Source organism: Octopus sinensis, linkage group LG4 (genome assembly GCF_006345805.1).
Source record: "Octopus sinensis linkage group LG4, ASM634580v1, whole genome shotgun sequence".
In the NCBI taxonomy this organism is placed as follows: domain Eukaryota; kingdom Metazoa; phylum Mollusca; class Cephalopoda; order Octopoda; family Octopodidae; genus Octopus; species Octopus sinensis.
The window spans coordinates 132,426,833-132,439,332 of record NC_043000.1 but is presented as its reverse complement, the minus strand read 5'-3'; the positions used below and the strand labels follow the sequence as shown (position 1 = coordinate 132,439,332).

At 38.9% G+C, this 12,500-nt stretch overlaps 1 protein-coding gene across 1 annotated transcript in view; it reads left to right on the top strand.

Annotated features, from left to right (window-relative positions):
- LOC115210745 (histamine H2 receptor-like) overlaps window positions 1–12,500 on the top strand; it is a 77,544-nt gene that overhangs the window by 63,644 nt on the left and 1,400 nt on the right. The window contains exon 3 of the mRNA XM_029779458.2: window positions 12,013–12,500. This exon is cut by the window's right edge and continues 1,400 nt beyond it. Coding sequence (XP_029635318.1) covers window positions 12,013–12,500 — 488 coding nt within the window. The remainder of the gene's footprint in view (window positions 1–12,012) is intronic.

The following is a 12,500-nucleotide window of genomic DNA, read 5'->3' as shown; positions in this document are numbered from 1 at the left end:
TCGGTTGTCAAGTGATGTTGAGGGGACAAACATATACACAACATACACACATATATACATATACACGACGGGCTTCTTTCAGTTTCTGTCTACCAAATCCACTCACAAGGCTTCGGTCGGCCCGAGGCTATAGTAGAAGACACTTGCCCAAGGTGCCACGCAGTGGGACTGAACCCGGAACCATGTGGTTCGTAAGCAAGCTACTTACTACACAGCCACTCCTACGCCTGTTTCAGAATCATACAAGATTTTCGTCAGCATGCGCGTCTTGTAAATGCTGATTTTTGCATAACCGTAGACTTTATTCAAGTTTATCAGATGCCGTACCTTTACTCAACTTTGTCAGATGCCGTAATTGCTTTTCCCATTCTCATCATCTCCAGATAGGGCACTTACCAAGTTTGAAGATATATCTATTATTCCTAATCTTGTATTTATCACATTGATATTTAACTCTAAACTGTGATCACCAGGTGCCAATAAAGTAACCTTGATGCAATCTGATGTTGGTTACGACAGGAATACTTTTTATTATATTTGAAGGCGGGTGAGCTGGCAGAAATGTTAGCACGCCGAACGAAATGCTTAGCGGTATTTCGTCTGCCGTTACATTCTGAGTTCAAATTCCTCCGAGGTCGACTTTACCTTTCATCCTTACGGGGTCGATAAATTAAGAACCAGTTACGCACTGGGGTCGATGTAATCGACTTAATCCCTTTGTCTGTCCTTGTTTGTCCTTTCTGTGGGCAATAAAGAAATTAGGAATGCTTTTGATTATAGATCTGTTGGATAAGGATTGACTTGGAGCTGAACAAGAACATTAAAGCTGGTATCATCCACTTCAAGGGGATTAAATTTAAAAATCTAATCTGAGCTCAGAAAGAAACCAAGCTAGATACTGCAAAGCATTATTGTTTCTTTCGGTGCACCACTTTGCGGGAATGTAATGAAAAATAAAGTACTGTTTATCATTAATAACTTTTGTTCTTTCTCCTCTGGGATCACATTGTTATAAGCTTGTAATATTCTTTTCTACTACAGGCACAAGGCCTGAAATTTTGGGAGAGGTAGGCTAGTCGATTACATCGACCTCAGTATTCAACTAGCGTTTATTTTATCAACCCCGAAAGAATGAAAGGCAAAGTCGATCACGGTTGAATTTGAACTCAGAAAGTAAAAGCGGACGAAATGCCACTAAGCATTTTGCCCAGCGTGCTAACGATTCTGCCAACTCGCTGCCTTTATATACCTGTAATATTCTTTTCTACTCTAGGCACAAGGCCCGAAATTTTGTGGGAGGAGGGCAGTCGATTAGATCGACCCCTGTACGCAACTGGTACTTAATTTATCGATCCCGAAAGGATGAATGGCAAAGTCGATCTCAGCGGAATATGAACTCAGAACGTAACGGCAGACGAAATACCTATTTCTTTACTACCCACAAGTGGCTAAACACAGAGGAGACAAACAAGGACAGACAAACGGATTAAGTCGATTACATTGACCCCAGTGCATAACTGGTACCCCGAAAGGATGAAAGGCAAAGTCGACCTCGGCAGAATTTGAACTCAGAACGTTTCTGCCAGCTCGCCGCTTTTATATACCTGTGATATTGATTTCACATTTTGACACAAGGTCAGCAATTTTGGGGAATTGAGTAAGTCGATTAAATCAACCCCAGTGCTCAACTCGAACTTATTTTATCGACCGCGGCGATATTTGAACTCAGAACGTAAAGACTGAATCGTTATATACCAGTAATAAGTATGCAACAGTGTACAGAAACATAATGAAAATAAACTATTATTCATCAATCTTTTCCCCCTCTGGGATTAAACAGTTATGCACTGGTAATATTTAAAAAAAACACTCCGAGCTTTGGGAAAATAAAATATTGTTGTAGAATAACACATGATTCAGAAAGCTAAGTGCGAGAATTAATTCTGACCGTTTGACTCCACTATCCTAATGCTCTTGACAACATTACCGAATGCTATCCCCACTTTCCTATTAAATTTTTGGCCTTCTGTTTAAGTGGGATTAGAACAGTGAGAGTAACACAGTAAGAAGGGACGTAACGTTATTGCTTTGGGGTATTTTTAGTTCAAACTATGTTGTATCCCTACTGTTTCTGTGTTTAAATCTACACAAAGAAAAGCAAAGACATTCTTGAGTATCTCTTGAAAGCCGACCAACTAGGGCTGCAAAGATGCATTGGAGTGCACGAAACTGTGTTTCGTGTTTTCATGCATTGGTTCCCCGCAGTTATCAAACTTTGGGAACATATAAGTATTAACATCTCAGAGCTTGTTTCAGGACTAAAATCTATCTTTTCTGTCGAGAGCAATCCTAAGGCTAGAAAACCCCCCATGTAGAATGAGAGACAGTCAATTGGTGCATGTGTGTTTTATTATTATAGCCAAAAAGATATACAAACATTATAGCCCCGTATAGAATGGGACTGGAAAGAAGTATTTTACCTCGGAATATTACCTCTATTTTTCACCCCAGTAGAAAAAATGGTATTCGCCTGTATGTAAAATGGTTGATTGTGTTAATTTAATCCCTTGAATTCGGAGTAACACATAACCAATTAAAACTCTAATCCTTTTTGAATAATGAGCATCCATGAAATCATCTCTTAATTCCTGGAATTTTGTAGTATTAAATCCTTGTGAGATAAACATACTCAAGAATGTGGTCCATGACTATCGCAAGAAGCTTTCTCTATCGGGTAGGTAGAGTCGAGTTTTTAACAGTCTCCAACTACGAAGGTGAATTACACCCGACTCTCACTCTGCCGTGCTTTGTTAAAAGTAGGTCTAATCGGTCTCCGTAATCATCTTAATGAGGCACACAACAACCCACTCACTAGTGGCGGCAGGATACATACAACCAAACCCTCGGTTGGTTTTCCGCATCTCTATCGATAAATCATCTTCTCTATCGTGCTAATAATATAACTCGCATCGATATAATCTGTTGAAGAACTGATTTCTGATTGCGATTAAATAAGAAAACTACATCGTATTGCAACTGCAAAAGAATAAGCTTGGTTAAATTCTCATCGAGAAACCAGAATGACGGATGTCTCTGAAAGAAGGAAAACCTACTTTACTGTAATGACAATTTTAGGTTTTACCATTTCGTTTCCGAAGGGCTTGAATCTGTAAGATGCGTCAACTTTATATCAGTTGAACATAGATGTTAATACCTATTTCTTTACTACCCACAAGGGGCTAAACGCAGAGAGGACAAACAGATTAAGTCGATAATATCAACCCCAGTGCGTAACTGGTACTTATTTGATCGACCCCGAAAGGATGAAAGGGAATGTCGACCTTGGCGGAATTTGAACTCAGAACGTAACGGCAGACGAAATACAGCTACGCATTTCGCCCGGCGTGCTAACGTTTCTGCCAGCTCGCCGCCTTATAGATGTTAATACCTTTTTCACTTTAAGAGTCATGTTAACAAGAAACCAGCACTGTCATAGTTCTTTATTTGTTTCTATCATTGGGCTGCAGCCATGCTGGAGCACCGCTTTGAAGAGTTTTATGTCGATCAAATGGACACTAATAATTATTTTGCAAATCTGGGGCTTATTCCTGTCGGTGTCTTAACCACTAGATGACGGGGAACGTAAATAACTAATACATGTGTGCGCGCATGTATATGTATCGACGGGCTTCTAAACAGTTTTCCGTCTACTAAATTTCACAGGGTCATGCTTTTTCCTCCAACTAAAAACAATTCAAATAAATAATTGTTATGGAGTGGGCGCCATTGTACACACATCCCTTAACTTATTAATCTAAACTCATGCTATTACCACATTTGAGTAATTTCCATTTGCTATTTTATATATATATATATATATATATATATATATATATCTTTACTCTTTTACTTGTTTCAGTCATTTGACTGTGGCCATGCTGGCACGCCGCCTTTAGTCGAGCAAATCGACCCCAGGATCTATTCTTTATAAGCCTAGTACTTAGTCTATCGGTCTCCTTTGTAAACACACCAGCCTCGGTTGTCAAGCAATGTTGGGGGGGGGGGACAAACACACAAACATATATATATACATATATACGATGGGCTTCTTTCAGTTTCCGTCTACCAAATCCACTCACAAGACTTTGGTCGGCCCGAGGCTATAGTAGAAGACACTTGCCGAAGGTGCCACGCAGTGGGACAGAACCCGGAACCATGTGGTTGGTAAGCAAGCTACTTAACCACACAGCCACTCCTACGACAGTGGACAAAGTTGAACAAACTGCACTAAAGAAAAATGAACAATAAGCAAGCAATCGTTGATTTTTGGCTAGAATCAGTATTGTGTAAATTGCATTTCAATTTATTTCTAAAAAATGAATAAACTGAAATATAATAAGTAAACAACGTTGTAATACCCCATGCATTCGACACACCCACTGACCCACGTATACGTATACATACACACACACATATTCGTGAGTGTAATGTTATATTTCAGTTTTCTAAAAACAAAATTTAGAAATAAATTAAAATGGAACAAACGTATTTTACACAATGCCGATTATATCCGAAAATTAACAATTTTTGTTCGCCTTCCACTTTTCTTCAGCACAATTTGTTCCCCTTTGTGCACTATCTTATATGTACAAAGTTCGAAAGAGTGTCGTTTTTATTAACAATAATAATACTGTTGTGTGTCATGCCCCCACCCCTATTGTCCGTGAAAACCATCATTGCTTTATAATTTGTCTCTGCAAGGCGATGAGCTGGCAGAATTGTTAGCACGCCGGGCGAAATGCGTAGCCGTATTTAGTCTGCCGTTACGTTCTGAGTTCAAATTCTGCCGAGGTCGACTTTGCTTTTCATCCTTTCGAGGTCGATAAATTAAGTACCAGTTACGCACTTAATCCGTTTGTCTGTCCTTGTTTGTCCCCTCTGTGTTTAGCCCTTGTGGGTAGTAAAGAAATATATAATTTGTCACTGTAGTTTCTATCGTCTTCCGAAATTGTGACAAATAAAAGAAATTATAATGATTAATATTCCTTATGTGGAGGCATATGGCCTAGTGGTTAGAGCTGCGGACTCGCGGTCGAGGGATCGCGGGTTCGAATCTCAGACCAGGTGATGTGTGTGTTTATGAGCGAAACACCTAAGCTCCACGCGGCTCTGGCAGAAAGTAATGGCAAACTTCTGCTGACTCTTGCGCCACAACTTTCACTCTTTCCTCCTGCATTTTGCAGCTCACCTGCGACGGACCGGCCTCCCGTCCAGGTGGGGAATCTATACGCCAAGGAAACTGGCAAATCGGCCCTTATGAGCCAGGCATGGCTCGAGAAGGAACAAACAATATTCCTTATAATCTTTAGTCAGGGTTCTTTACATTCTGAGTTCAAATTCCATCGAAGTCAACATTGTTTTTCATCCTTTCAGAGTCAATTAGAATAAGTACCAGACAAGAACTGAGGTTAATGCGATCAACTAACCACCTCCCCTTAAAATTGCTATCCTTGGGTCAAAATTTGAAACAATCATCATCATTGTCGTCGTCGTCGTTATTATCATTATTATCGTATGACTGCGTTTGGTGACAGTCGGTCGAGCGATAAAGTGGCAGAAACGGTGGATCGCCATCTAAAAAGTTTTCCGTATTTAGCTAAGATTTTATCTCTTAGTCAGAAAGAAAGGCAGCCAATGACCCTTTACAAAGCTATCGAGACTGGTGGGAGGGAGAGAGAGAGAGGGGGTATCTTAAAACCAGAGACCTGTTCCGAATGTTTTCGACTGAGTAGGCTTCATTAAAGATATCAAAGGTACCCGCTTGTTGAGTTAAACCGGGTGAATAATTAGAAATAATTATGCGGCGAGGGGTAAAAGAGGCACTGTTAATCAATGAGTAATATAAATTTGATTATTTCTGCAAGTGTGGGAGACAAATCTGGGCCTCTTCCAATTTTATCCTGACCTCATCATGGAAGCATAGATTTCACAGTACTTGCAGAAGTAATGATGAAAGGTTCATTATATACAACATACAGACACATACACATGTTAGTGTTGTGAAATACAAACTGCTTAAAGATTACTCTTTACTCTTTTACTTGTTTCAGTTATTTGACTGTGGCCATGCTGGAGCACCGCCTTTAGTCGAGCAAATCGACACCCAGGATTTATTCTTTGTAAGCCTAGTACTTATTCTATCGGTATCTTTTGCGAACCGCTAAGTTACGGGGAAATAAACACACCAGCATCGGTTGTCGAGTGATGTTGAGGGCACAAACACAGGCACACAAATATATACACACAAACATACATATATATACATATATACGACATGCTTCTTTCAGTTTCCGTCTACCAAATCCATTCACAAGGCTTTGGTCGGCTCGAGGCTATAGTAGAAGACACTTGCCCAAGGTGCCACGCAGTGGGACTGAACCCGGAACTATGTGGTTCGTAAGCAAGCTACTTTATTTCATAAATATTTGCCCTGAAGGCAATACAAAGAGGGGACGAACAAGAACAAACATAAAAGAGTGAAGTAGCTGTAGCGATTAAATATTTACAAATTAAAAATACTATAATTTAATGAATATGTTTATAACTTTTGACTTAAGCGTTGCTCATTACAAATGAAATCTGTAATGGCTTCTCTGAAGGATAGGCATCCGACCACCAGGGTAGACCCCTTGCTTTTTCTTTCCTGTTTTTGGCTTCCACTTACCTGGTGTCAAACACTCCCAGCTTCCTCGCCACAGGCTTCCATCTTCTCATGAATCTGTCTCGTGACAGGTGCCTCTTCTCCAGCCTGATCTTACTACTGTAGTGGTAACTAAAAAAAAGTTAACTAACCCCTGGCCGGATACCTACCACACAGCCACTCCTACGCCCATTAAGGAACTTAGGAATCATATCGACATGAAAAGCAATAGTTAAGTTGATATCAATATATTTTATGTAGAGAATTGTCACTCTACGTTCCGAGCCAAACTCTGTCATGTTAACCTTAACCTTTCCTCACCAATATAATTAGTTAAACTACTGAACCTCGATCGTTTTTGTCATCTAAACACCTTGTATTCAGCGAAAGCTGGAAATCAGTTTAATCATTTCTGAAGGTAAGCGCCAAAGAGTAAGCTTCTTACAGAGTTCTTGATCTCTGGTATTAAATCAGGATAAATGTCACATTGCTTCAATTTGGCTACTGGTACTTCTTGGAATGACAAGAACGCCACAACCTCCTTATTCCTCCTCCCGCACAAACACCAAACGTCAAGATAATAATAATAATAATAATAGTAATAATAATGAAGAAAAAAAAACAATTATTATTATTGAAGTCTGGAATATTATTAGTGTTGGCGGCGGTCATATAGAGTTCATTAAACTACTGTTACCATAGTAACCCCAAAAGAAACTCAGATGTTAATGGTGGTGATGATGATGATGATGATGATGATGATGATGATGATGATGATGATGATGATGATGATGATGATGATGATGATGATGATGATGATGATGATGATGATGATGACGACGACGACGATGACAATGATGATGATGACGACAACGACGACGACTACAATGGTGACGACGAAACGATGACGACGACGACGTCGATGATGATGATGATGATGATGAGGTTGGCGATGATGATGCTGATTCGCCGGCTACAGTTGGGTCACTGGGTCACTAGGACTCGGTAGAGCAGTCGATGAACCTTCCCATCCTGACCTAGATCTAAACGCCTGCTGGGTACCATTGTGGTAGTGGTGGTGGTGGTGGTGTCGGCGGCGGTGGTGGAGGCAGCAGTAGTAATGCTTTTTGTTGCTTTTTTCCTTTATATTTGTTGTTGTTGTTGTTGTTGCTATTCTTGTTGCTACTACTGCTGAGGTGTTGTAGTAGCGGTTGCTTTGAAAGTGGTGGTGAGGTGGGAACTTAGGAGGAAACTTGAGAAGAATAGTCAAACACGATGTTAAAAGGTTTAACACGTGTATCTCTCAGAGACTGGAGTAAGAAAATAAGAACAATTAGACTGCACTAGTTACGTTATCCTACATAGACATCACATGACTTGGTACTAGCCAATGAATGAAAACATCTAAGTGATCGTTACACCTGCTAGAAACAGCAGCTAATTCTCTCAAATCACATCCTACTGTTATGTATAAAGACAGGACATATTAAATAAAGTGGTTCTATTTATTCATTAAAGAACGAAACGGTCAGGGTTGGACTGCCCTTGATCGTAGTTCTGCTCGTCCAGAACCGATCTAATGCTAAACAATAGTAGCCACAATATTTAATTGTATAGCCCATCGTGGGGCTGTATTTTTGGCCTAGTCTGTAAAAAAACTTTGATACTGTGCTAAGTTTCAAATGCTCTCTTTAACGATTATTTAATTTTCCAGTTAGGATAAAACAAATTTTCGTATGATATTTCAATTGAATCTATATAGACAAAAGTTGTGGGTTTTTTATGCAGTTGACGTCCCTAGGTAATTTCTCTTATAATTCATTCTCTAAAATAAACTACTTTTCACAACTACTCATGTACAGCATTTACTTAGCATTTCTCTTATCACCTCATTCTTATGACTCCCTGAGTAGGTTTGATAAGATCGAAACATGCCCGGAGTTATTCACTGTGCATTGACTAATATTGTCTTTTTGAGATTTTAAAAATATTTACTACATTATCTATTTTAACACTTCCTTCATTAAACTAATTCTATTTGCCGCCAAAGAAAATCATTGGTTGCTTTTTTTTAGATTCGTTGTATTGAACTGAGACCGAGCTTACGATACTATTTCGGTTCTCACTTGTGACAAATCCATTTCCATAACGTCGCTAATGGCATAAACATCACCATTTCTAAAGATCTGCAGTCCCAACCCTTTTTTTTACTATCTGGAATTGTGAGAATCGAAACAATGACGCACAGAATCATTCTTATTTCGCTCCGGTAGATTTGGACGTGGATCATTTAAAACCATTTGTATTTTGTCTTCATAGAACACCTCCTTTCAGACGATGTATGTTGGCAATGCACTCGATTCATTCGTGTTGGGAGACTTTGGGAGGCCGGTGTTTCGATCTGGTTGCATCTCTTCAGTTAGAGCTACCCCCGTATCAATTGCACTAATTTTTTGTATTGCGACTTCGGAGAATGCCTTCTCCTTTAATTATAATAAATTATTTATTATTTATTTGTTTGTAATATTGCTTTGTTTGTTTGTGTTTTAGACTAGCGGCGAATGTGCCAATGCTTATGTTTTCTTGTTGGTGCGCGTTGATCTGCAGCCAATTTTTTAAATATTATCTTAAAATGATAAAATGAAACTGCGTGTAACGTATTGAATTCTATATAAGAAAACATATTTAGTTTGACTAATATGAATGAATATGTGACAAAACTCCGAATTTAAACGGTAACAGTGTGTTTTGTAACTGTAGAATGAATTTTCTCCCCCCCCCCCTTCCTCCCCCATAGGAGTATGGCTTGGTAGTTAGGTTGTTGCACTCACAATCGCAAGATTGTGGTTTCTATTCTTGGACAGGACGTTGTGTTGAGTTCTTGAATAAGTTATTTCTTTTCATGTTGCTCCAGTCTACTCAGCTGTAAATGAGTAACCCTGCAATTCGTTGAGGGTGAATATTGTGATGTCGGTCACTTATACATAGAAACAGGACTACCGGTACTATGAGTCCTAGAACTCGAGACAATAGTGTCCAAGGGAGTAGGGGAAGGCTGATGATGATGTAAATGCTTTTACTTTTCAAAGTTCGAATAATGTTGCATTCAGTTTTGAAAGTCATACTTCTAGAACCAAAAAGTATTTGCCAACCCATTCTAATATTCAATAAGCAGAAAATATATTTAAAAAAAAACATATCATTTAGTAGTGGTGACAACTTGCCAAGTGCATAAATCAGTTCATTACGAATAACATTCATAGCGATTTCTGTTTATGGTTTCTGTTCCTTTGCTTACTCTGAAAACTGTCATTCTTCCCAAATAAATCCCAGTGAAAAAATGAGAAATTATTATTGAAGGAAAGTGAAAGTTTCCTTGTGCGAATATGTTTCCGAAAAGAATAGCAAAATCATTACTCTATAGAGGATTTTTCTTGGGGGCAAAAGACCGAACCAAGGTTGATATGTTCAATTGTTTCTTTAATTTCGACAAATTAGATATAGCAGTAATAACTGGAGCCTTCTTGGGTATAAGACTAATCTTATAAAGAATTAATTTATCGCTAAAATTAACTCCACCAGTATTTTAACTCATAACTTAAAACTGAAGCTAAATAATGGAAGCTAACATAAACAATCCAATTCTGTATCATTTGGTTACCTTGATCGTATTTATAGTAACAGAAAATACTTAATAAAACTTGATCTAACAAGGGACAAGATGGACGAGATTAAAAACTCTAGGTATGCCCAAAATGTTGGGGTTCTTTTTTCTATTCCCCTCGAGAGAAAAAAGATAATACACTTTCAATTTTTTTCCATTGAATTATGTGAGATTAGCCATGTTCGATCTAAAAGAAATGATGAAAATGGAAAAACTCGATGAAATGTAAACAGCATGGGGTTTCATATGCTTTCTAGATCTGATAAACAGGAATGAAATGCTACCATTTCTTTTCCAAGAGCGTTATGTTTTATAATTTTTATACAACAGGAGTTTTGTTTAAAAACAACAAATAACTTTTATAATCATTCTAAGATGCTTGCTTGTATTGTTGTCGCTGCTGCTTCTGTTTCTTGTGTGAAAGTACGTAGCCTAGTGGTTAGGGTGTTGGACTCACGTTTATGAGGTCATGGGTTTGATTCCTGGGCTAGACAGCGTGAGGTGTTCTTGAACGAGACGTTTCATTTCACGTTGTTCGAGTCTACTCAGCTGAAATTTAGTACCAACCGACGACTGGTACAAACCATTTTCCCCTTTTGCCACTTTCTCGATGTTTCGCCGTGTCAAGAGATTGGAGAGCTGAGAAGGTGTTTGTCTGCTCGCGACAACATAGGCCCCTAAAACAATTAGCGAAAGCATGGTATATGCTGTCAGGTCATACTTGCTTGCGAGTGACAGCTTTAGTAAAAGGCAGTGAGGTTGGTAAGAAGGAGAGAACACCTGATCTGGAGCCTGATAATATGTAGCTAGGCCCCACCGGCTTTTGAGTTCAAATTCCGACAGGGTCAACATTGTTCTCATTTTTCCAGAGATTCATAAAATAAGCAATAGTTATTTAGTTGGTTACATTCAACAGATCTGCTGTACACATCTACCAACAAAGAATGTGTTTGTGATTAGGAAGATTAAATTAATGAATGCATTTTCAATCGTTATAAACATCCGCTATCTTTTTTAAAAATTAGAATTAAAGCCATTGTTAATTTCTAAAATATATGAACATATACATACATGCATACATACGCCAACAGACAGACAGACACACACACACACAGAGTTTCTTATATTGTTTAATATTTTTTGACAAAAAAGGCGGCGAGCTGGCAGACACGTTAGCACGCCGGACGAAATGCTTAGCGGTATTTCGTCTGCGTTACGTTGTGAGTTCAAATTCCGCCGAGGTCGACTTTGCCTTTCATCCTTTCGGGGTCGATAAATTAAGTACCAGTTACGCACTGGGGTCGATGTAATCGACTTAATACCTATGTCTGTCCTTGTTTGTCCGCTCTGTGTTTAGCCCCTTGTGGGTAATACAGAAATAGGTATTTCGTCTGTCTTTATACTCTGAGCTCAATTTCCGCCGAGGTCGACTTTGCCTTTCATGTTTTGGGGTCGATAAATTAAGTACCAGCTGCGTTCTGGGTCGATCAAATCGACTGGCCCTCTCCCCCAAAATTGCGAGCTTTATGCTTGGAATAGAAAAGAATGCTTTTTGACAAAAACATATGTATTTTTATATGCATGTACGTTTGTATGTATGTATCATGGTTTACAAGTTTAAGTAACACATCCTTTCCTTTCTCTTCAGATGAGACCAGACTACTTCGAGATTGACTGGGATGTACCAATCGATTTCAACTGGACTCTCGATTACCAAGTAGAGGAAACCAAAGTTACAGTCAATTTAGCCGAAGCTGTTGGGTCATTCATCTTGGCCGGATGCGTAGTTCTTTTCAATGGTTTGCTGTTACTAGCAATTCTCTTGCAATGCACCAAAACTAAATTGACAACAATACAAATTCTAATTGCCAACAATGCCACGATTGATCTCCTGCAAGGTGTTCTAATTAATCCATTTCACGGATACCAAGCATTCTCTGAATGGAAGCTCTCACGAATATGGTGCGAGATCTGGTCTACACTGGAACCAACAGTCTTCGTTGTTTCTGCACTGTGCCTCTTATGTGTCAATATCGATCGTCTAATGTATGTATCAAACCCAGAGAAATATACTAAACATTTGAATGTCAACATGGCAGTGGTTTTAACTGCAGCTCCTTGGATTCTGGGATTTTC